This window comes from Ambystoma mexicanum, chromosome 9 (genome assembly GCF_040938575.1).
Source record: "Ambystoma mexicanum isolate Mex_15411 chromosome 9, UKY_AmexF1_1, whole genome shotgun sequence".
In the NCBI taxonomy this organism is placed as follows: Eukaryota; Metazoa; Chordata; class Amphibia; order Caudata; family Ambystomatidae; genus Ambystoma; species Ambystoma mexicanum.
The window spans coordinates 236954828-236980759 of record NC_090931.1 but is presented as its reverse complement, the minus strand read 5'-3'; the positions used below and the strand labels follow the sequence as shown (position 1 = coordinate 236980759).

Genomic DNA, 25932 nt, shown 5'->3' with positions numbered 1-25932 from the left:
TAAAGCCTAAGCCTGAGTCTAATAGATATAGTAAATAGTGTACTGAATTTGACGGTGAGCATTCAATTGGATTGAGTGAACCTGTTTTGCACCATAACAGAAAATGTTTCCATTTATTAAAATAGCAATGTGGTGTGCTCTGTTTACGTGCCTCTTTAAGAATGTCCATACTTCTTTGGTCTAGCTTTAAGTGACCAAATTCTATGACCTCAGGAGCCAGGCTGCTAAGTTCAATGTCTTAGGGCACGGGTGGAGTGCTGCCCCTGGGTCCTATGGCAACAAGTTCACTTGACAGTAGTTACATGCAAGGACACAAGGACATCATCTTCAGGTGTGAAAACCATGTTTGTGGTGCCCACATAGAAGATATAGGGATCAGTGTTACTAGTTCTCGGTGTAGCTTGTGGACTATTTTGTTGAGAAGAGGCATTGGGGGCACGGGGGTGGGGGGGTGTTGGGTATGCAAATTTCCCTGACCAGTTCATTAGTATTACGTTCCCTTTGGAACCATTTTGGGGAAATCTGGACGTGTAGTCTAGGCATTGTGCATTCTGTTGAGTAGCAAAGAGGTCTATTTCTGGGAACCCCCCAGCTTGAGAAGATGTTGTGTATCACGTCAGTGTTTAGTTGCCACTCGTGTTCTGAGGGGAGCACTTCTGCTTAGTATGTCTGCCAGTGAACTGAGCTCCCCTGCAACATGTTGTGCTGCGAGAAACATGTGTTTTAGAGCCCACAGCCAAATGTTCTGGGCACATGGTCCCCCGATATGTAAGGAGTCAAAAGGCGATGGTTTGAATATCTTCTCTACCCTAGGGTTCACTGCCCTTATGAGCGAATGTGTTGAAAGAGACGGAGTGATTCTCTTTTTAATGGACTGTAGCAAGGAAATTGCCTGGCTTATGGGCTTCTTTTCATTAAGAATTTCCTCCACGAAATCAGTGCTATCAAGGACTGTTTCCTCAGTATGGCTGTTGAAATGGTGAGCAGCTTTTTTCAGCAGGCCGTTTTACAACATCTGGTAATCAATAGGCGATATATGACCACCATCAGCCGCTGTAACATCTGGGGTATCAATAATAGTGACCTCTAGGTCATCCCGAGCGTCTAAGTACAAATCATCAGGGTCTTGACTAGGCTTGTCCTGGTATACAGACCAGATGTCTTATCTACCTCATCTGGCCGATTGTCTCCTTGTTGAGTGTCATGGGAGGCATCCATAAGAGTGGAAGTATGAGTGGGTGACGGAGGACACAGTGGTTGACGTGTCTGTAGGGGTTCAGACATTTCAAGGGCCAATGCCTTTTGTTGAATAGGATACTTATACATTAAGTTGACAAAAGAGGAAACTTTGTCCATAGTATCTTCAAAGTACTCCTTTAGCCAGGTTCCTGTTCTGGGTGTATCGGTTAAGGTCTTTCCTTGGTCTTTTCTTTTGAAGAACGAGGGACAGAGGAGAATGGGCCTCTTCATACTGGTGGTCAGCAGGAGTGTGTTTTATGACTATGGTTTTTTTTTGGTGCTTTTTCGTTGAAAAGGTGAGTTTTGTGTTTTTCCGATGGATTTTTTAGGGCCTGCTACTCATCCGTCGAGGGGGATTTAGGCACACCTATAGCCACCACTTTGTTTTTATTGCCTTGCGGTAAACACAGTTGCGAAACCGCAGCAGGCTTTTCCACCAGTTGGACAGTAGGCTGCAAAGCGCCTGCCGCCAGCTTGCAGCCTTCCCTCGATGGTTCCGTTAAGGAGCGGCTTTGGGGTATGTGTTTGGGCATATGCGTGAATGCGTGTGTGCCCTTGTCGCCAGAGGATCTCCCCATAACAGTGTGATGAGACTGCCTTTCAAAGCTGGGGACTGACGAGTGGGAGCCTGATGATTCCAAGGTGGTTTCTTCGGGACATCGAATCAGAGCCATTGCTGACCTGGCTTTCCGGATCAGACTCAAAGAGACCAGCGCCAGTTTCCGACTCTGCCATCTTAGCAAGTGGTGCCCACCGCTTCATTCGACGTTCCTTTAGTGTTTTGGGCCTAGAAAGCATAAAGGATGTGCAACAGGTCTTCTGGTGATCAGGGGGAAGGCAGTGTTTACACACTCAGTATCTTTCCACAGGAATTTTCTGTTACACTTTAAACAAAATTTAAATGGAGTTTGCTCCATGGTGGAAGGTGAAATTGGGGGCAGCAAGACAGGAACAGTAAAAGCAGGGAATGGAGGAATGCATTGTCTATAAGAAATGCATCAGTCCCTCCACTCTGCCTGCTGCTATGCCGAATCCAGGTCTACGCCGAAGCCCGTTGCCAGAAAGATCGTCTATCGGTCGTCGAATTGGTCTTCCATCGAGATGTAGTGTCGAGCGGTAACCGTCTAATTGTAAATAAAGCTATATAAACTCAAAAGTAGCATGGCTACAGGACTCTGTGAGAAACACGTCTAACCAAGATGGCGGAAAGAAATAATCTGAATGACCTTGACGCGCGAGGGATCATGGGTACGGTCGACATCACACTAGGGATACGATTACAAACACGTCCAGTCGATGTCCCTTTTTGAACTTCGAAAACTTCATGTGCAATACTCCGCACCTACCAGTAGATGTCAGCCTATGCAAAGCATGCGATTCTTAGCAGATCCACAAGCCTCAGAAATATATATGGGATACATTACCCACCGTAATCGTATCTCTGATGCTTGTATCTGCTCATATTTACATGCTTTACATAGGCCGACATCTAGTGGAAGTTGAAGAGTATTGCACATGAAGTTTTCAAAGTTCGAAAAGGGACGACGGCAGCGTGTGACTGTAATACTATCCCTAGTGTGACATACCCTATACCAGTGATCCCTCACGCGTCGAGGTCCCTCAGATTATTTGTTTCTGACAAGACAGAGTGTAAGTTATAAGCGTGACGTGTGAGTAGAGACCACGAGGTGCGAAAGATCTATGCTTTTGTCCCAGACACCTTATAATCCACGAGGAGAGGAAGGGTGGGTGCATGTGAATCTAAGCAGATACAAGCCTCAAAAATACAATTACGGTGAGCAATGTATCGTTTACGGGCTCATGGATCTGCTCAGAATCACATGCTTTGCATAGATTAGCGAGTAGTAGAAGGGGGTGGGTTATTAGAAGGTAGCGTTGCAAAGAGATGTTTCAGCACTGCTTGTCCCACCTCTGTATCACGACTAGAATGTGTGTCCAGACAGTAATGTTGGGTGGAGGTGTGTACTGAACTCCAAGTGGCAGCCTTGCAAATGGCATCTAGAGGCATGTTTGCAATGAAGGCTAAAATATCCCCAGTGCTTTGAGTGGAGTGTGCTCTGGGCTTAAAGGGCAATGTTCTCTTGGCAAGAAAGTAAGAGAGTTGGATGCAGTTGACAATACATTAAGAAATTGCTGCTTTAGAGATGGGGACCCCTTATCTTCCAGCGGCTACAGATGCAAAGTGACAGCTCTGCGTACATCCAGTGTGTAGACTGCTCTCTGCTGCATTTGTTGGGTTTTGGAAAAATTCAGAAAACTCTATATTTTGATTGACATGGAATTTTGATATGAACGTGGGAGAGAAGCGAGGATGTGTGCGTAGCACCAACTTGTCCTTGTGTATAACTACGAGGGGTCTTGTACAAACATACAGACCGAACTTGTAGTTCACTAACCCTTCTGATAGAAGTAACAGCTATTACGAAGGCCGCCTTGTGTGTAAGATGTTTAAGGCTGGCTTTGTGCATGGGCTCAAAGGGGGCCCCCATGAGCCTTGTGAGTACGACATTGAGGTCCCAGCTTGGAGCAGGATTAGAGATTGGAGGGTACAGTTTTTTGACAGCCTCAACTGTGGGCACCGTCCACCAGGAAATTTTGTTCTGAGACGTGATGTAAGCGGAGCGAGACGCTAGGTGTACTTTGAGTGAGTTAAAGACTGAGTCAAGTAGGTAGAGCATGTAGTTGACTATATTAGTGGATGAACAGTCGGTTGGAATGAGAGACTATGTCCTGCACCATAACACAATGCTTTTCCATTTGTTAAAATAGCAGTGCCTTGGTGTTAGGCTTGCGTGCCTCCTTGAGTATTTCCATGCACCTTTGGTCTAGGTTAAGATGACCAAATTCTATGACTCCAAGAAGCAAGCTGCTCAGTTCAGCTTCTGAGGGCATGGGTGCAGCGTTGTTCCCTGATCCTGGTTCAACAGGTTGTCCGTGCAGGGTAGTTTCATGGGAGGACACAGGGACATCATGTGTAGGTGTAAGAACCAGGACTGGTGGACCCACATTGGAGCTATTAGGATCAGTGTTACTTGCTCCCAGTGTAGCTTGTGGACTATTTTATTGAGCAGACGTGTCAGGGGCAGGTGGGTTGGGGGGGGGGGGGGGGGGCAAGTGTATGCAAATTTTCCTGACCAGCATCAGAAGTGCATTCCCCTTGGATCCTTTCTGGGAAAACCTGGATGCATAATCTCAGCATTGCGTGTTTTCCTGGGTTGCGAAAATGTCTATCTCTGGGAACCCCCAGCTTGAGAAGACATTGTTTAGCACGTCTGTGTTTATTTGCCAATTATGCTGCGAGGGTAGCATTGTACTCCTGCTTAGTACGTTTGCCAGAGAATTGAGTTCCCCCCGGAACATGTTGTACCACTAGGAACATGTTCTGATGTAGGGCCCATCGCCAGGTGTTCTGGGCTAGTTTGGACAGCCCTGGAGAATGTGTACCCCCCTGTTTGTTTACATAAAACATAGCTTTGTTACTGTCTGTCAGGACTAACACTGTCTTGTGTGCTAGCTGAGTCTTGAAGGCTTGAAGTGCTTTGAGAAACGCTAGTATTTTGGGAAGGTTAGCACCTGTGTCCACAAGTCGTGAGCATTGTGATGCAGGAAGTGAGTGCCCCACCCAGTCATCAATGAATCTGTCATGAGAGTGGCCTCGATCGCTGGTGTGTGGAAAGGCTTTCCCCTTAGCAGATTGCATCTGTTCCACCACAGTAGCGATTGAGCCAGAGGTTGCGAAACTACCACTTGATTGTCCCACAACTCACTTGCTTGTGACAAATGTTTCGCTAGCCACTCTTGCATTGGACGCATGTGCAGCCTGGCGTGACGCACTAAGTAGATGCAGAAAGCCATCATTCCCAGCAGGTGCATTGACTTTTGTACCGTCACCGGATGACCGGTTACGCATTGAGGTGTTTGAAACAACATGTTTTGGACCCTCTATTCGGAGGGTTAGACAAATCTGACACCCGTTTTGATTAGTTTAGTTTGTTTATTTGTATAGCGCAGCCGAACCCTGAGGTAACTGGGCACGTAATCCTTGAGAACATCATAAGTCACAGACAGTTGCACATGCGAAGAGACAGTCAATTATGATACAGTACAATAAATAATGTGAGGGACCAGGTTACAGAGTAGTCCATGATAAAACGGCATAGGACAGTTCAACAAAGGACTGGATTACAGATTGGCCCACAGTTTAAGGAGAGCAATGGTTAACCGGATGTAGGAGTGAGCTAAGAGCGGGTAGCAAACTATTGTGGCGTAGCGAGCAGCTCCTTCACTTTAGCTCTGAAGGACCAGAACGAGGTGTTGGCTCTAATTGCCGTGGGAAGTGCGTTCCAACATTTTGCTGCTAACACAGGGAAGTTTGCTCCTCCTGCCGATTGCAGGTTAAACTTTGGGATGTTAAGTTGGTGCAGATATTGGGATCTAGTAGGTCTGGACGAATTTTGTCTGGTAGGTAGCGTGGGGCTGTCAGAGAGATTCATTTGTGTGTGATGATGAGTGAGCGTAATTTGATTCTCTCGCGGATAGGGAGCCAGTGAATCTGGTTTAGTGCCCTGAGAAATGGCTTTATTTGGCTGGGCACTAGACTAGACTTCTTTTTGTTTATGGAGAAGCCCAATTCGAAAAGCAGATTGATAGTTTGCTACGTGTTTTGAAGGCACCTCTGGGGAGAGTCCCTGGTAATTAGCCAGTCGTCTATGTAAGGGTACACTGGAATGGACTGACTTCACAAATGGGTTGCCACCACTGCTAGGACCTTTGTGAATACCTTAGGGGCCGACACAATGCAGAATCGTAGCATCTTGAATTGGTAGCGCTTGTTTTCCAGTTTGACTCTGATGTATTTTTTGTGTGCTAGCAGCACTGAAATATGAAAGTATGCGTCTTTCATGTCCAATGCTGTCATGTAATGCCCTATTTTCAATAGTGGGATAACTTCCTGCAGCGTTGTCATCCTGAATTTTTGGAGTTTTGACATACGTGTTTCCAGGGCGCAGGTCCAGCACTGGGTGCATTGTTAAATCTTTCCTTGGAACAAGGAAGTACACTGACTAAATACCTTGATTTTGTGTCACGAGGGCACCAGCTCAATTTCTTCTTTTGGTACTAGGATTTGGATCTCCTCCTCCAGAATTGGAGGTGTTCGTAGGACATTCATCCTACAAGCAGTGGACGGTGGCGAGGTTTGAGGATCTCCACTGAGTATCCTTTGGCCACAGTATTGAGGACCCAGTAGTCTGACGTTATTACCTCCGATTGCTGGGCGAAGATTGTTATGCAACCCCCGACCGGGGATGCATAGGAGGGAACGTGGATCGGCATGTCATTTGGAGGCAGGGGCTGCTGCGCCCCTAGAGGCTGCAGCTCCGCCTCTTCTTTCCTGCAGCGAAATCCACGCTGCTGGTACTGGTAGGATGACTGAACATGCGGGCTGTAAAAGGAGGCACCAGATGTGCTTGCTCCGGCTTAACCTTGTTTTCCTGAGCCCGAAAGTTACAGTGTGTGCTAAGCGCTCCTCTAGGAGTGAAGGGCTTGTTGGAGATTTGACCAAGGTTCTGGATTGTCTCATGCTCCTTTTTTGCTGTCTCCAGTTGGTCATTGACAACTTTGTCAAAGAGGAGATCCTCTTCGATGGGCATGTTAATTAACACCACCTGTGTCTCTGGCTTAAATCCTGAGTCTCTGAGCCAGGAATGTTTCTTTAAGAGAGTAACTTCTGCAATAACCCCTTTGGAGGTGTTTGCGGAATCCAAGAAATGTTTGAGGATGTTTGAGGATGCTTTAGGAAAACTGTCACCTTCAGCGGTGATCTTGAGAAGGTGGGAGCGAGCTGGTTCCGGTCAAGATGCCGAGAGACCTCATCCCAAGCTGCTGTAGCTGGCAAGCAAGGTGGTGTTGTTTGCTATCCTGGTGAGGTATGCAGAGTTCATAATACACTTTATCAGCATATAAAATCTCTTGCACTCCTTGTAGGAGGGTGCCTCAGTGGTTGAAAGTGGAACACCCACTCTCTTTCTGCTAGTTGTCACCACACGAGAATCATGGTTTGCCTTGACCTCTAATGTAGAGGGGTATCAGAAAGAAAGGGCCTCCACCCGAGGGTTAACTACCCTAGTAAGAGAGGGAGTAGACAGGGACGGAGCAATCCTTTTTTGATTGACTCTACGAGGAATAGCCTGACTAAATGGCTTCTTCTCGTTGAGATTAGGAATTAAGTCAGTCCCTGTGGAACTGGATTACTCAGTGTCGATACCAAAGCAGCCTTTTTTAGCAGCTCATTGTAGAGAGGTTGGGTCTGCAATAGGAGACGAGTGACCGCCCTCGACTACGGAGGGGTCGACAAAGAGGATGTTTGGGTCGTCCTGGTCTTGAAAGTAGGTGTCCTCCTCCGCCGACGTCACCGTGGACATCCACCCACATATCCTGGTCAGCCTGTGTGGACTGCATGTCCGCCTGAAGATATCCCTGTGAAGACTCCCTGGGCGGGAGGGCTGGGGTCGAGAGAGAAGGTGTTGTCGACACTGGGGTAAGTATAGGAGGCTGCTAAGCAGGAATTGAGTGAGTGGGCAGCTTACTCATGAAGTCCACAAAGAATGACATTTTGCCCATGGGGTCCTCAAACTGTGAATGGGTCCAGGGGCAGTAGGAAACATGGATCTGGGCAGCTTTGGGGTGACCTTGGGATGACCTTGGGGGCCACAGGAGAGGATTCCACCAGACAATCCGGTCCAGGGGTGTCCGCAGGCTCTAGAGGGCGCTTCTTGTGGAGGATGGAAGACAAAGATGAGGAGGACTCCTCATAGCATCCAGGGGGCTATTTGTCTTGAGCAGAATGTTCCTTGTGTTGTTTTTCTGTGCAAAAACGTGATTTGTGCTTTTTCATTGGCTGTTTGGCATGTCCGCCTCAGCCGTCGAGCTGTGTTTGTGCACGCCCTTTGCCGGAGTATCTGTGTGATCACCTTGTGGTAAGCACTTAGGCAGAACTACAGCGGGCGCGGTCGGCATGAAGTCGGTTGGCCCGGGAGGCGTCAGCCAACGGCGTGCAGCCCTCCCTCAAAAGACCTGTTGAGGGACAGCTAGGGGATATGTGTTTATGGGAAGTGTGTGCGTGTACGCCAGCGTCGCCAGAGGCCTTCCTCATAGCAGCGGGCTGCGACTGCTTTTCGAGGCTATGGACAGGCGTGCAGGAACTAGATTGTTCCACGGTAGTGTCCTCGAGCTCTGAATCTGAGTCTCGGCTGCCCCGGCCTTTGTGGTCTGACTCAAAAATCCCAGATGCTGTTTCCGACTCCTCCGACATGGCCTATGCCTCCCACCGCTTGGTCTGGTGCTCCTTTAGGGTCTTGGGCCTGAAGAGCTTGCACGCTGCACAACAGGATTTGATATTGTCACGTGGGAGGCAATGGTTGCCAACTGTGTGTTTGTCGACCCACAGAAATTTGTTACACTTGGGACAGAACTTAAAGGGGGGTGTGCTCCATAGTGGAAGGCGGACACAGAGGCAGCAGGACAAAGGTAGTATGATATGATAGGGTATTTATAGTAGGGGCAGGAAATGGGAGTATCCATTCTTTAACAAAGAAGGATCAGTCCCCTCACTCTCCCTACTGGTTAGGCCGAAGCCCGGTGTAGGCCGAAGCCCATTGTTGGAACAGAACATCTGTTTCTGAAGCCAGGACCAGCCGCTGAGATGTTCAAAGGAAACAGCTGTCGAATTAGTCTATCAAAACTTGGCTGGGTGAATTTTTACTATTTCCGTCACTGTGTGCACGTGCATACTTTGGTTTGTAATTCATTACTGGATGATTTTCAGATGTTTAGGGTACTTATTTTATAGATTTGCTTAGACTACATATTTTTCACTGAACGTCAAAGTTGTTTAATCATTTGTGAATTCATTATAAAAAAAACCTTAATAGACAAAATAATAAAAATACCTCTGTTATGAGAATGCCTATTGACTGTATAGAATTGTAGATATGCATTTCTAAAAATGACAATATTTGTATTATTGTTTGTTTTTTTTTTAATATGGTGCCAGTTCACGACGGTAGTTGTCTGAAAGAGCGTAAGCATGTCCGAGTTAAGGTGTCCATTGAACCCTTGTCTATACTTGGGTAATTAGCCTGTTTGAAGTGGACTATTTGTGAACATGCCAATTGTTTCATCTGACATAAGATAATTGCCCTTTTCAAATCTAGGACTGCTGCCAATAATTGAATTCTTGATTTGTGGTCCGATTTCTTACCACAGAAGTAATCCTTTGGTATTTAGTTTATTCATAACCGGGCATGTTATTTGAGGCCACAGTAACAAACCTGGTTATTATCAGACTATTTTAAAAGAAGGGTCTGTTTTAAACAGACGCTCAGTACCCAAAGGCACAAGCAAATTCCTTCAAACAGCAAGTAAAGTTATGAGAATCTGTTCAAGGAATACTGCAGCTGCAAAATCTGGTTCATACAGCGAACAAACACAGGACTTGCAGACTTCTCCAATTTCAATGATTGCTGTTCTCTTCTTACACCAGGACAGAGATGCACAAAAGAAAGACCGTCTCCAATTCATCGAACTGCAAACCATGAGAGGTTTTAGTTCACCACTAACTTGCACTGAAGAAAATTGAATTTAACGAGGAAGCAATAACATTTTGTTTTTTATCTAAAAATGTGTGCCAGCATTTTCCTGCTATCCAGTAAATTGGTTTTAATACACTGCTTAAATATCCGGTAAGGCTCTCAGGACTCCTGAATTAGGCAGAACTGACATGACAAGTTCACTCTTTCCTCCTTTTCTTTAAAGGGCCTCCCACCCTTCCTATTCTTTCTCCCTCCCGCTTAGTCCTTTACTTCCATTCCCCTTCTCCCTTCCTTGACTTCTGTTGCCTACCTTCCTCTCCGTCATTTCCCACTCCGTCATTTCCTTCTCCTTCCTCCCTCTCCTTCCTCCCTCCCTCTCCCGAGGGGTCACTTGAAAGGGCAAGGCGAGTACTACTGCCAACTGCTGCAGCTGCAAAGGAACAAGAAACAAGGCTACTACCAGTTGCACTGGGAAATTAACAAGCACGAAGATATGGATATAGATAAACCTGTAGTGAAGGATTGCAAACATGGAAACCTAATACAAAGGGGATAATCACTGCTCAAACCAACACCACTCTAACGAGTTACCAGCTCCCTTAAACTACCCGAACACTTACCATAAGAAAGCAGCAAGTTGCAAAATAGTCCTCTTTAACCCTCCTCCCTACCACCATCCAAACTCCAGAAAAGAAGCAGGCCAAATGTCCCTTCCTACACCGTAACAAATACATTAATTACAAAAAAACATCCGACATCAGACTTGCAGTGAAACAGGCAGTAAACAAGACAAAGAAAAGCTGAAACAGAATATTTCAGCCACAGCATCTGACATTAACTCTTACTCCTCTTCATTTCTGAAAACGTGTGCCACTTGAAAACTTTTTAGTGGTGGTTGATAAGACGAGGTGCTTAGCGAGTCAAACTCCTCCCTCCTTTGAGTTAAGGAGTTTGTGCTATGAATAGTCATCTACCATAAACGAAAAATAAATAATTGTATTATTTATTTGTGTGTATAGTTCAAAGAACTTTCACATAATAAAAATACAAAATTACAATAAATGAAACATCAAATATCTTACATCCATTAAATACATTCATCCTAGATCATTTCAAATAACATTTCATTTCTTTCCCAAATGGTATAACCAAACATGCATACATTAATAGAAAAATAATCATTCCTCAGAGGTTCCTCTTTCCTGATCAGAGGGCCCATCAAGCTTCCCCGTGGCCATCACTGACTTCCTGACCCGATAAGAGTGCAATATGTACGGATTTGTCCCTGTGTTTAAGCAATATGTCCAAAAACTATCGCTTTTTATCTCACTGTATTTTTCTACATATGGGCAAAGGAGATTCATGTATGGAGGGCCAAATTCTTTGCATTCAGTCAGAACATGTCTAACTGTCGTGTATGCCCGGGACAAGGCATAGTCAGCAATTCCTGGATTCTCTAGGGATCGAAATTTCGGGTAGCAATATAGTTAATACAGGCAGGATCTTAATTTGCAGGAATAGCAAAAATGTGCGCAATGCCGGACTTGGGCACAATTGCATGTAGCCCTGCAGTTCCCTGAAAGTGTGCGCCCAGTGGGTATAGTTGGAGCACTAATCCCACCTCTCCAGATTTGCAAAAAACGTACTTTTCCGACGATGATAGTTCTCTTCCCAATCTGGTTTCCATTCTATTGATTTAAATACCTAATTTGACAAAGATGCAAGAGTGTTTTTACATTCCGCACTTTTTTCCTTACCAAGGAGGCATAAGAGTGGGCAGAGAGGAGATAGTTTAGCTTTTAAGTATAGAAGACATCTTTTCAATGCTTGCGCCACCAGGTATTTCAGGCTCAGCTCTAGCCGTATTATTTCAATGGGTATGCTTGGATATGGGTATTTGCACAGAGCAGTTAGCGAATGTTTTAATCCCACGTAGGTGTGATCACACAGGATGAGATCGTCTGCGTAGAACAGGCATTTCATTTGGGCGCAGCGATGCTAGAAGGATGGTTAACAACCTGCTCCAGTTGTTCTGTCGAGATCGACTGCATATAACGGGCAAATGATTTGGGTGCAGCAATGCTAGGACGATGGTTATCAACCTGCTCCAGGTGTTCAGGTAGCTCTGCTAGGTACAGGTTGGACAGCAGGGGGGCCAAGGCACAACCTTGTTGAACTCCTCTTCCAGTTTGTATGGGTCGTGTCAATGACCCCCCGCTGTCCATCCTGACCTGAACTACTGTCTCCTCGTGCAGATTACACACGGCATATAAGAGGTCTGCAGGGCAGTCATAGGCCTCAAGTTTTTGCAACAATCAATTTCGGTCAACTGTATCAAATGCTGACCGAAAGTCAATCAAGAAATAAGGATTGCGTTAAACTAACATAGCTGCAACATAGGTTGGTTCAGTATAAGACAAGTAGTATACAAGCAGTGCATTCTCTTATATTGCCCAGAAAGTAGTTGGCCATGAAGAGCAAGGCCAGTGAATGAGTGTTTTAAAGGTATGTCCAGACTGGTTCTTTCCAAAAACACATGATCCTGCCAACTAATTTCTGCAACAGAAGAGCTCGGTTAGATCAGACTGATTAGGTATGTGCAAGCTCGGCAGGCTCCAAATAGCTTTATGCAGGACAAAAAAAAGCAGCAACACAACAAGCAGCAATTAGGAGAGAGTCGACTGACACCACTTCTTGCATGCAATAATAGACCAAAAGTGGGGCCGGTGAGACGAGCAAGAGATAACAAGATACTGACCGAGCAAGCATTGCTAAGACACAGTCAGGGCAAGCAAGATAGAGTGCAAGGAAGCAGACAAGAGTGTGAGAGTGCAAGAGTGATTCTTGGGCACGTTCAATGCAAGTGTCCAATTTTGTTGTTGTTGAGGAATATTAAAGTTACTCAACCATAGTGACTACCTTACTCCTAGTCCATAGTGCCCTTTCCTCCATACTTCTGGGACTTTCCCTCCTTCGGGACAGGACCGGAGCACTTTGTAAAAAAGCATTTAAAATGTAGGCCCCAATGGCAGATTAGTAGGTCCTGCTGGACAAGACATGAATGCCTGAAGCAGCGAGGTGACAAACGAAAGAAAGAACAGTGTCAATCGTAGCGTGCCCAAGGTCAAATTGTTTAGGCAAACACCAGTGGCAAAACCGGAGCCATTTTCTCTTATATTGGGACCTCGTAGAAGGCTTTCTGGCAGCTTGAATAATGCGTATGTTGTCCTTGGACAAATTAAACTGTACTAAAGATCTGAATTCAGGCACCAGGCCGCCAGGCTGAACTATTGCGGAGAGGGGTGCCACCTCTGATGATCGTTCTGGTGAAGCAGGTCGGGAATCAACTGCAATCTGATCGGAGGAAGACTCGACAGATGCTGAAGTTCCGAGAACCAGAATCTGGCTGCCCACCAAGGAGCTATGAGGAGGAGAGTGCAGTTTGATGCATTCCTGAGCTTGCAGAGTGACCGATGCATTAGAGGCAGCAGAGGAATGCATAAGCCTTCAGGTTGGGCCATGAAATTTCGAGAGCGTCCCCTACGGAGGAGACCCCAAGACCGTTTCTGGATGCATACAGAGGGAGTTTCCCGTTTGTAAAAGTCGTAAAGAGGTCCACCTCTGGAGTGCCCCATTGGCGAAAAATGTTGGAAAGAACATTTGTGTTCAATTCCTACTCTTAACTGGCAGCTGAGTGAGTCTGCAGTCACATTAATGTGACCCAGAATGTGTACAGCCAGGAGCCAAATCTTGTGCTGGATGGCCCATTCACAAATCTGTATGGCTAGGTCCACAAGGAGAGGTGACTTGGTGCCACCCTGCCTGCTGATGTAAAACATCACTACAGAATTGTCAGTGCGAATACGAACTACTTTGCTTGTGATAGACGGTTGAAAAGCTTTGAGCGCCAGAAAGACAGCCAGGAGTTTCAGATAATTGATATGAAACTGTCTGTCTTGAAGTGTCCAAAGGTCAAATACTTCGAGGTGACCCAGCGTCATGCCACACCCCAGAAGCGAGGAGTCTGTGCTAACCGTCACTTGTGGGCAGAGCTTCGGGAAGGAGGCCCCACAGTGAGGTTGTCGCCCAAAGACCACAATTGTAGATCTGCCGTCATAGAGGACGGAACCACTATCTCAGAATCCAGGTCCGAAGCCTGAGACCAAGAGCTCTGAAGAGCCATCTGGGTACACCTCAAATTCAGACGTGCAAGAGGAAGAGCTAGCATGCAAGAAGCCATGTTAGGGTGAATTCTCAAGAATGTGCTAATTTCCCTTACCTTTTGAGACCCCCAGCAACTTGGATGGATTTCTAGGATTAAAATTTTTAACTGGAAAGAGAGTGAGCCTTTTTTCCCACTCATGTATTTTGATGTGTGTTTTACTTTTGTTGGATATGGAGTTTTAAACAACTCCATAGGCATCATCTTTTTCTTGTGTGTCACCCAGCACCTTGAGTGCAGTGGCACATGGATGTCTTTAAGACTTCCCAAGGTTTAAATACCTTCTATGGGACTGACTACTGTCTCCCAGAGCATGTAAAGTTAAACTGACTTTGCTAGTCTTTTTAAATTTACAGACCCAGCACACACTATCTTCCTACAGAGTGCTGGAGGGGTTGCCTAGCATCCCCTATGTCTAAACACGCATGTAACAGTCAAATGTAAACTTTTCCTCTTGAAATGGCTGGTGGCAGTGGTTTTAGAACAAACTACCATGATTTTCCCGACCGCGGACACAGGTAGCTAAAAATCGGGTCAGCCATGTTGTCCAATATGGCGCACAAGATCTATCTGTAAAAACAGACTCTGGTCAAATTCTTTTCGCCGTTTCTTTTAGGAAAGGTCTTTCTAGTGTTTGTCTCTGCGCGCCAAACCAAGTCTGGTCCCTTTGTTCATTGGCCTTTGGCAGGCTTCAGTGCTGAAGCCCTCCTCTGGTGCCCGAGTGTCTGGGGTGGACAGGATGTGAGGGAGGTGCCCGAAACTCCCTGTGCTTAGTCTCCTAGAAGACCTGAATGCACTCTGGCGTGATTGGCTGGCTGACTGTCCGGAAAGGACAGCCACCCTGCTGGGTGAGCGACAGCTAGGCTGGAATGAATGGGGGAAAACTGTTTAAAAGCAGGTCTCTGGGACTTGGAAGGCAGAGTCGACCACTGGAACGAAAGAACCGAAGACTAGCTGAAGGAAGACGACTGCTGCAACTCCTGGTCCACCGGTGAAGCCCTGCTGCAGGTCCAAATTGTCTATTTTCTTCAGAGTGCTGTTGAAAACCGGATAGCCAGTGGGAAGGATACCAGTTTGTGGAATTTAAGGCACTCACACCTTAAACCGACGTTTTGCCAAGCTTGTGGCCTCTTCGCTGCGCAGTGCCGGAACCTCCCGACATCGTCCTTGTCCCCACAACTGAAGCTCAGGAACAGCGAGATTTGCAGGAACTGCCAGAAACAACTGCCTGAGCTACAGTTTTTCTTCATTTAAAAGGTACTGTGCAAGTGCGGTCAAAAAATCCTTTCTGTCGCGGTGAAAGTTTGTGAAACTTTCCCAACTTTGGAGGCTTGTCCTCCCCTAAACTGACATAACTTTTCGTCTCGCAAACTACTTCTAAGAACAGTGGCAAAGACTTAAATGTTTACTATCAGGACTGTGCTATTGTATCCAAGACACTGAACCATTGACTTTGGCCCAGGCCTAGTGAATTGAACTGCCTCTTGTAGTGAACTCTAACTATTTGCCCTGCCTATGAAAGTAACTGTGTGTTGATTCTTATAACCTTTGTCTTTCTATCCCTCTTGAAAGTAACTGAAGTGCCATTTTGCTCCCACTTCAGGGGAGCTGAACTTGTTCAGAAACTTATTGGTTTAGTATTGTAGTGTATTACAGTGTGATATTGAGCTGCTATGGCTAGTGGAATGTTTTCTAACCAAATGTGTAGACAAATGTATATCCTTTTTTTTTTACCCAGAAACCTTGAGTAAGTGTCTGTTTGAACCACTGTAATTGCAAGTCCTTTGTATAAAATCTTGTACTGCTCACTTTCCTCTTGAGATAAGTCTGGCTGCTCAGCCACTGTTACCACATAACTGTGTAGTACAGGCTTGTACCAAAGGTAAAATTGTACTTACACCTGTAGTCTTAATTGTGTGTAGTGTTCACAAAAGGTACTGCATGTGATTCATCCTAACAAGCCATGAGGCCCAGAAATCTCTGGAACCACCAAGCCGTCATGTGCAAAGACTGGAGGAAGAGCTGACGTGTGGCTGATAGGTCCGCAATCCTGTCCGCCGTTAGAACACCTTGGTACTGACAGTATTCCAACGGAAACCCAAGAAAATCAGGTCTTGAGAGACCGTCATGGAAGATTTTCGCAAGTTGACTGACAGCCCAAAGTAGAACAGAAGCTGGAGGATAGCCTGGAGGTTGCTCAATGCATGCTGTCTGCGGGCAAGGACTGCGCAGGAGCCAGTCGTCCAAATATGGATATACATGAATGCCATGTAGCCGGAGGAAAGCTGCGATGACCGACATCATCTTCGTAAAGATACGAAGCGCCGAGCTCATCTTCGTAAAGACACGAAGCGCCGAGCTGAGACCAAAAGGGAGCACACGGAACTGGAAGTGTTCCCCTCCCAGGAAGAACCGCAGATATTTTCGAAATGCAGCCTCCATATCAGGACGTGCATGTAAGCGTCCTGAAGGTCCACAACACTGAGCCAATCGCCCTTTTGAAGAGAGGACTTTATTTTGCAAGGTGTGATCATCTTGAATTTCTCTTGGGGGAAGAGAAAGGTTGAACTGGGAAAGATCGAGTATAGTGCACAGGCCAGCCTGGTTGGGTATGGGCAATGTGAACAGATGCAAATAGAAGCCCTCCCCTTCCTTCCTGAGCGGAACAGGTTCCACCGCCCTGAGGTCTAGAAGTTTCTGTCCCTCAGCTCTTTGGGAGGGCTACCCGATCTATTGAAAGGGAGGGTTGAAGGGTGCAGTCAGGGGGAGAGGCAAGCGAAAGCCTGCCCGAGCAATGGACAAACCCCACCGGTCGTCGGTGATGGTCTGTCATGCCTCCAGATGTGCGACCGACAAATAATATAATTTGGCTGATTTGATGGCAGTGAGACTACCTGTCCCTGGAGAAGAGGCTGATGGCCAAGAGAAAAAACAACCACCTTGCTGCTGTTGCTTTCTTGGGTCCCGCCACCCGGACCTTCAGTTCGGCGCGAACGGCGATCCTGAAACCCCCTGAACCCAGAGAAGGATCGAGTCTGGGACCCTGACCTCTGCGTATAATAGGCCTTAGCTGGAGCTTTCGCCAGGACCGATAAAGATTTGGTGGTATGGGTACTCGCTTTGGTACTTGCGAGTTCCTCATCCGTAGAAGAATGAAACAATTCCTTGCCGTAAAAAGGAAGGTCCAGTACTTTGCCTTGCACTTCCTTTGAAAACTTCATCATGTGGAGCCACGCCTGGTGGGAGGTGGCCACCCCTACCATAAGGCCTCGAACTGAGGTATCGACGTAGTGTGCCGCAGCTTCCAGTAGATCCTGTACCAACACTCTGCATTCTGACAAACCGTCTTTAAAGTCATCTAGCCGAATTGGCAAAGACTTTATTGCCCAAAGAGTCCAGTAGTTTATCCTCTTTGGACAAGATTTGGGCCGCTGCCGTTGAAGATGCTGAGGCAGGCTTGGACTGGAGGGTGGCCGCAGCCACCACCGTTGAGGAAGGGAGCGGACAAGCCGATAAGGCCATCTCCTCAGAGGTGTGAAGCTTGTATCAAGCGTCAATTCTCTTGTTGATGTGCAGCCCGGTGTGCGGTTTATCCCAGAATTTATGGGCGTCAGCCAAGACGTCCTTTTGGAAGAACAGGCCAGTGTGCTCTTGAGGTGACAGGGTAAAGGCGCCAGAAAGTACCCCCTCCTCAGGAGTGGGGGCCTCAGGTACTGGAATCTCAAGGAGGGCCATCATATACAGGACCCGGTCATGGAATGCTCTCAGCGAGCGGGGCTGCTCAGCGCTGACCTGATCCGCTTGAGGCTCATCTAACGAGGCAGGAACAGAAGAGTGGTCCACCACGCATGCTGCCACAGGTTTTAAAGTATTGTCCCGGTCTGCCTAGGTCTTCTCTATAGGAGAAAACAGGGGCATAGGAGGAAGAGATGGATGAGGTCCAGAAGGAAGCGGTGGAAGGAGTGGCACCACCGGAACCTATAAAAGGGACAGCCGGGGCAGAAGGATACATTTCCCTGAAAAGCCGCTTGAAATACCCCTTCATAGGGTCAGAGTGCATGAGCATCTGAAACTTCCCAAAAAACTCATCCTCAGCCGAAGGCGTTGGTGCTGGTACAGGAAGAGGCCGTTTGTGAGGGGCATACCCCCATTAACAATGGTTGCCAGGAGGGCCCACCACCGGCCGGATCCACATAGATCAGTGGAGCAGAAGCAGGAGGGAGCAAGACTGTATGAGGCAGCAGTGTCCGGGCATGCCAGTCAAATGAAGGGCGGATCGGATTTCTGTTGTCCACATAGCATGGAAAAGGCTGCTCAGCCCCAAAAGGAATGTTCCCAGCACCAGACAGCGTGAACGTTGGTGTAAGGGAGGTATCCAAAATGGCCACCGTAGACCACAGGGGTTGGCCCGCCATTTTGTCGACTCCTGAGGAGAACTGCGTCACATGTGGAGATGAGGCTATTGTCTCCTCAGGGGTGTCAGGTGACTTAAGCAACACCTTAGCCTTGACACAAGGATCCTCGACAGAGCTGGTACTGGGGGGGTTTCAGATGTTTACTGGACATCTTAGAAACTGCCCCAAAATTAGGAACCTCTGCAGAGCCAGTAGTGGAGGAGTTATGGTGAGGAGATATGGTCCGTGACTGCCCTCTTTGCCCCCTCGACAGAACCCATACAACCACGACCCTGAGCGTGGGACAGTTGAGGGATATACCTCACCGACAAAACCTTCAAAGAAGATCTCTCGGTTCTGTCTGTGCTAGCCCCATGAAGAGGAACCTCTGGTTTTAACCCGAGACGTATAGCTCCCTCAAGAGGGGCCTCGAGCCGTGGCTCGGTATGAAAAGCTCCAGAAATTGAGACTTCAGGGCGAACACCCAAAGTGTGAACCTCGGAACGGCGTCTGGTTTTGGCAGGTCCTCTGGAGGAACCCTTGGAGAACACTCTGGTGCGTCTATTAGGCCCTTGAGGGTCTTCAGGGGAAACCCTGGTGACAAAGCTACACAAGCCCTTCCCCGACCTGGAAGGCCCCGGGAAGGAGTCCCATGGTGAGGGCGCCCTAAAAAGTAACAAACTTACCGGGCGTTACTTCTTTTCGTCAAATGAAAAGCTGGAAATGAGGTGGAGGAACGCGCTGAAACACTTCCACCGAAGAAAACGACATGGAGTGCCCGGACGGAGAGGGAGTCACAGTAGAAGTACAAATCCCCGCGATATTCCAGGCCGAGGCATTCCAAGCAAAGAGAGTAGGGATCCGCATTCGCAAAGTGACGTTCGCATGAAGAACAGGACACAAATCCCAGATGCTCGGCATAAACGGAGGACTAGATGACTGAGGAACCGGAGCAGGAAGGAAGGACAAAAGGAATACAAATTCCAACTAATGCTAGTGCATCCAGCCCCGATCGTGCGGAGAAAAGGACAGATGGGCGATGCGGAGCTCAGGAGGACAGGGCTACGGCCACATGCGGTACCCCGCGTAAAAATAAAAGGAGGTCAAAAATAAAAAATGTTTGATGCTTTTTACAAAAGTTCTCCGGTCCCCTCCCGAAGGACAGAATGTCCCACAAGTATGGAGGAAAGGGGACGGGACATAGGGTATCCACACTACACCTTCCATTTTTTCCTGCTCCTCCTCGTTTCATCTGTAAGAATCCCCTGCAGGGTTGCATCAGCACTCTGATACCAAAGGCGTAGGGCTGTGTCAAAACCCTGTGAGTTGTGGCTGTTGGTAGTGAGGGAGGAGGTTCTTTTTGGACTGTCAGAAGAGTTTGGGGCCTGTGAGAGACAACAGAGTAGACCCGCGAGAAAGGAGCAGGGATTCTGGCCTCTGCCACAGCCAATCCCCTGACGAATGCCTGACAATGCCTTGCCTCAGTGCTTCAGATACAATTTGGAAGTAGGGGTATTTTACTACCCCATTTTTTTAAGTTGGCAGTAAAATGATTTTTTAGGGAGTAAAAATGTAAGTCCAATTCCCAATGAGGGTATTTTTTTGTAAGCATGTAAAAATAGGTTTTAACTGAAAAACTGAAATGTTTTTGTAATTCTCCTTTCTTTGTACCTAGTTACTCATGCACATTAAAAGATAAATGTTTCTGTGATGAACAATTCCCAGAGGGATCTAATAGGGGGCGGTAACAAACCAAGAAAAAAGTATTGAAGTCATGCTGTAAAAAATAACCTCCACTGACGATTATATAAGGTCTATGGAATACAGCCCTCTCGTATTCCAGGGGCTAAAGTATCGCTCCAAAACCATTCTGTTGCAGCCATGGCTCCAAGAGTTTTAGCCATGGCCTCATCTTTGGTGGAGGAGGTTCCCCTCAATACTGGGGTTCTAGAGGAAGGGGCCCAGACCCCGGAACAGGAGGCGGATGGCCTTACATTTGAGGGTGGAGAGAGATTTCTTCCTTGTCTTCAGGTGGCTGAGGACCTGATTAGCCAGATTGAGCCCGATGATCCCGATGTGGAAGACGTGGTTCCCGATCAGGGTAAATATGAAATTTTCCACTAGGGTAAATTGAAGAAAGGGCAGGGTTTGTTAAACCAAAATAACAGGGGTCTAAAATCTAAGAATATAAAGGGCATGAAGATAAATGGCCAGAAGGGGGTAAACAAGTTTATACAAAGGCTACCACGCCTCCACTAGCTAACAAGTGCGATAGGATGAGGGTTAGTAGATCTCGGCTGGGAGTTGTTGAATTTGTCCAACCTTGTGTATGCCGAGAGGTTACCGACCTGGAGGAGTCCAAGGGTGTCCAAATAGAGGTCCAGGTTGATACCATAGATTCATTTGACTCGGGTAGAGAACCTGTAAGAAAAACTGGACATCCAGAGGTGGGCCGTGAGGTCACGGAACGGACGGCTTATGTGCAATTTGTGGGAAACCCAGTAGAGAGTCTACCACCTCAAGAAATGGGGCAAGTCTGTGTAGAACGAGATCCCTCGATAAAGGCGAAACTCTCTGAGCTAAACCCAGGGCTTTGCCATTTAGGACCCTTGAAGAACGACGATTAGGGGTAATGGGTGTCCAGATGTTAGTAGATCGGCCTAGGGGGGAGTATACAAATAAATTAGTTCTCCACAAATTGCCATTAGACAAGGAGCAGGTTGTTTTAAAGCGCTCCAAAGTCCTGGCAATATTATGGAAATCACAGGGCATAGCGGACTTATCTTTTAGTGATATTACCTGGGTGGAATTTTGGAATCGCTTCAATATGGATAAAGTTATACTTTATTTTGCCTCAGGAATGGTGCTTAATCAGGTGGTGTTAGAAGCAGATGCGATAAAAGCACGGGTTATGATCTCTATAAGTTAACAACCAAGGTGGGGCTCCCTTCGAAAGTATCTATACCACATCATGTGGGGCAACTAAATGTGGTCCAGGGTGGCGGAAATGCTACTCTAGTAATAAAAACGCTAGCGACAGGAGCCAACTTGAGAGAATTCTCGGTGCAAACAGATAGTCGCCCAGTGAGAGAAGAGGATTGGTCTAAGCTGGCAGCCATTCTGAATGCGAGGCAAACCGGACCAACATAGATGCGGCCTAAAGCAGAAGTCTCGTTTTACACAAAAAATGTATCCTGGAACTGTAGAGGGTTTACATGCTTATTTCAACCTAGCAGTGTGTACTTGCTAAACTATGATCTATTCACTCTCCAGGAGTGTTGCATGTCAGAACCCCCGCCATTGATGGGTATTTGGTTCTTTTAAATCCAGCAATTAAAGGTGAAAAGGGGCGCCCTGCAGCTGGGCTGCAAGAAGATTTAGTCGGAAATTGAGTACCTGACCACCTGTCCAGGGAGTCAAATTTATTTTTATTTATTTATTTATTACATGCGTTATATGCCCAGACCCTGAGGTATCACGGCATAGTTACAGACAATGGCAAATACAATCTTAAAGTTGAGCACAGCAATACAGGCAAAAGTACAGATATACACTTACATACAATTATATGCAATGCCCAACTTGTGTGGAACAAAGAAGTGTCCCCTGGTAGAATGGACACCCTGTTGATTAATATTTATTGGAATAATTTGAAGATCGGGCAGCAGGAGATGATGGAGGCAATTGAAGACCTTTTGTTTGGCCAGGTGGGCAGAGATCCAACTTCCACTATCATTTGTGGTGACCTAAATTGCAGATGCGTGGATTGGCCAGCAGAACACTTTTGGGCACCAATAGGGCGATTAGGGTTAGAGGCAGGGGATGGAGTGAACTCATGGAAGAATGGGGTTTAATGATGCTGAATGGGACCATAAGGGGGACAAAGTTCTAGAAAATACTTGGAAGAGGGGTCTCCAATGTAACATCTTAGACTACCTATTTGTTTCTGAGGATATTTACTCGGAGTGTGAATCACTAGCGATGGTAGAGACTCTGGTGAGTGATCACTTACCACTTAGTATTAAATGGCTAATACCTGTTCTGAAACAGCATCACATAAGTTATGTCTTCGATTTAGAGGTGAATTCGGGGGGAATTAAAATATGGTGGAATGATTCCAGAATGACCACATTTAATAGAATCCTGGCCACTGGTGAATTCGACCAGGTTTTTGAGGAGCGGTTTCAAGGGACTGCTGTGTGTCTTGTATGGGGAAAAGATTTTTGACAGCCTACCGAAAAGGGACTTGGGTAAGGTGGTGCACAAACAAATTTGAGATCACCATTTTACATAAAAAGAGAGCTCTACGGAAAGCTCTAAGAGGACTGGTGAAAGAGGACAAGTTGACCAGGTCTCGTTTGAAGGCGTCCTATAAATTATGGCTATGTCACTATAGTCACCAATTGCTTTTGGGTGATGCTGGCTAATAAGAACTCCCATGACTTCTGGAAACTCCTGAAAGACAATAAGCGGCAAACGGGGGCCCAAATAAACCAGATAACGGAAAAAAGTTGGAAGGCCCATTTCACTAAGATCTATAAATTAGAGGGTGCTAACATGCAGATATGGAATGGGGATCTGATACAAAGGGCACCGTGGGAGTTAACTTGAGACCTGGATGACTTGTACTACTTAATATCCAGAAGTAAAAAAGCGATGGCTCCGGGGCTAGATGGGTTGGCCATGTGTGTTTTAAAACATAGTCTGGACGCCGGTTTGGTTTTCTTTGACAGGATCTTTAAAGCTGTGCTCAGGGAAAACATTTTACCACCTTCTTGGCAGACCCCCATTGTAGTCCCGATTTTTAAAAAGGGGTCCCACTTGAGTACCCTAAATTATAGACCAATATCCCTTCTGGACTGCTCATCAAAAATCTTCACGGGCCTTGTCTTAAGAGACCTGCGAAAGTAGACAAACAAGAATGGTAGAATGGATATTTTGCAAACTGGGTTTGCCAGGGAGTGGGAACCGAAACAAACAGCTTTATTCTGGATCTTTTGAAACAGGGGGCATTGAAAAATAACCATCCACTTCATGCAGCATTCATAGATGATTCTATGGCCTTTGACACTGTGCCAAGAAAGAGCCAATGGGTCAAATTAACCAAATGGGCTTGTTCCCCTTCATTATTGGCAATCCTAATTGCTTTACATACGGACAATAACTTATGTGTCCGTTTGGCTAGAGAGGGGACCATATCTGCACCAATCAATACCGCTAGAGGATTGAAGAAAGGGTGCCTACTGGCCCCAATTTTATTCCTCCTTTTCATTTCTGATTTGGGGGATGCCTTTTTGAACATCAAATTCTTTCCCCCAAAATCCCATGAGCAACCGATTAATTATTTGTTACATGCGGATGATCTGATCTTATTAGACCATACGCCAATAGGGTTGCAGCGCCAGTTGAAGGCCTTGGAGGTATACACAAACCAGAATATGTTTAAAATTAAGTGTCCCAAAATCAAAAATTCCAACCCTGCATAAAGGTTTGGGAAAAGCAGGTGATCACTTCAAATGGCATATCGAAGGCTCACGTCTTGAGAAAGTGGACTCCTTTTTGTATCAGGGCTTTCAAATTTTCCCTAAGGGAACCAAAACCAGGTTGCTATCGGGAAAACTGTTGAAGATCAAGGCATTAGACACACAGGCTACTACTCTAAATAAGAAATTGGGTCACTTCTCAATAGCCCTAAGTCTGAGAATTCTATTGGAAAAAGGTGGTGCTGATAACAGTCAGAGAAAATGTTTTTCGTTTTGAAAGGGCAATGGGCGAAGCTTGAGGGAGCTTTCTGGAGGAGAGTGCTGGGCTTGCCCAGTGGTGTCCCGGCTCCTGTTTTAAGGTATGAGTTGGGCCTGGTGACATTGAAAGCCTTGGTAAACAGGAAATATGTATTTAAATGTTCTCCGGAAAAAATATTTTGCCAAACAGGGATCCACATGGGGGTTGTAAAAGAGTGCCTTGGCGGCAAGCTCTACGCCTAGCCTCATAGAATGGTCGACCCACTGATATATGATATATTTTATTTCTATCGCGCTCATACACACACTGCCATGCTATACTAACTAGGGGGGACTCCACAGTGGAATACCTCCAAATGTACCCAATGAGGTTAAAAAAAGAGGTTATGGGAGGTCGAATGGATTGACACAATAGATCGTGTCAGGAAGTACCACCTTTGTAGAGATATCCTCCTGGATTCTAGGCCCTATAATTCTTTGCAATGTCCGGTATATATCTGGCCCTCTTTACCATCTGTCTAAATGTACTCCCCACAAATGAAAATTTGGTTGCATATGGGGGAACAGTGGGTAAAATAAGGAGCTGCAGATTTATTAAACTGGAAAATTCTATAGAAACACTCCACCACCTTCTCTTGCATTGTGGTAAATTGACGACGACCCGAAAGACTTTTTTTCTCTCACCTCACAAAGGAGTTTAAGGAAGTAGACCCGGGTTAGGTCTGGCAGCTGATTTTTACGAATAAGTCTTTTAAACGGTCTTTGGCCGCTATACGTTTTATGAAAGAAGTCCTGGTCCTTAACAAAGAGTATTATGTAGCGAGTTGTGCCATTAATGTGTAAGATTGTCTTTTACTGCTTAGAAGTCTTTTTATCATGTTGGCTGTGTTTCTTTGCTGTACAATTTTGAATGTAAATTTTCTTCTATGCGAGTTTCTGTATGTATTTTCTTGTGAAAAGTTCCTTGTGAACTAAAACAAAGTTAAACAAAAAAAATCATTTTTACTTCTTTCGATCAGGCCGTTACCATAGTAGTTCGTTCCTGTGGTAGTAAGTGCACTACTGGTTCAAACATATTCATGGAGCGGCTTGAGTGAAAATGGGGGCACAAGGTTCTGTGTGTCTGTTTCTCATTTTTTGTTGCCAGTATTTTTTACTCTCTATTTTTATTTTCTGAGAACATCTAGGGAGTAAAAAGGGGTCAATACACCCCTTGTCTGTAGGGCTGCCCAGCCTCAATGGGCAAATGGCCTAGCAGGCCACTGGACATAGTGCCTGAGCATGCCTGAGCAAGTTTGAGTTATTTCTCAGCCTGGTAACCAACATACTAAGGAAGATGAAATGGGGACTGCCGTCTTCAAAATGTAAGCTGCACTGAAACTTCGGTTCTTGCCTCTCATAAGCCTTAGCAGGTTACGGTAATGACCAAGTTTCCACACCGACCCTTCCCCTAATCTGTCAACTCTCAGATTCTTGTTTAGTTCCTCATTGGATATAATGTACCTATTTCAGAGAGAGATGCACAGAGACACACGGGGGGGCAGAGAGAGGCAGGGGGGGACACAGAGAGGCAGGGGGGGACACAGAGAGGCAGGGGGGGACACAGAGAGAGAGGCAGGGGGGGACACAGAGAGAGAGGCAGGGGGGGACACAGAGAGAGAGGCAGGGGGGACACAGAGAGAGAGGCAGGGGGGGACACAGAGAGAGAGGCAGGGGGGGACACA

At 46.4% G+C, this 25932-nt stretch overlaps 1 protein-coding gene across 5 annotated transcripts in view; it reads right to left on the bottom strand.

Annotated features, from left to right (window-relative positions):
• Positions 1-25932, bottom strand: part of MSANTD2 (Myb/SANT DNA binding domain containing 2) — a 257973-nt gene that overhangs the window by 149877 nt on the left and 82164 nt on the right. For 4 of the 5 annotated variants that reach the window (XM_069614534.1, XM_069614533.1, XM_069614530.1 and 1 more), the window contains one exon: positions 10162-10281. The exons of the other annotated variant lie outside the window; for it this stretch is intronic. In XM_069614534.1, coding sequence (XP_069470635.1) covers positions 10162-10281 — 120 coding nt within the window. The remainder of the gene's footprint in view (positions 1-10161; positions 10282-25932) is intronic. 5 annotated transcript variants of the gene reach the window in all.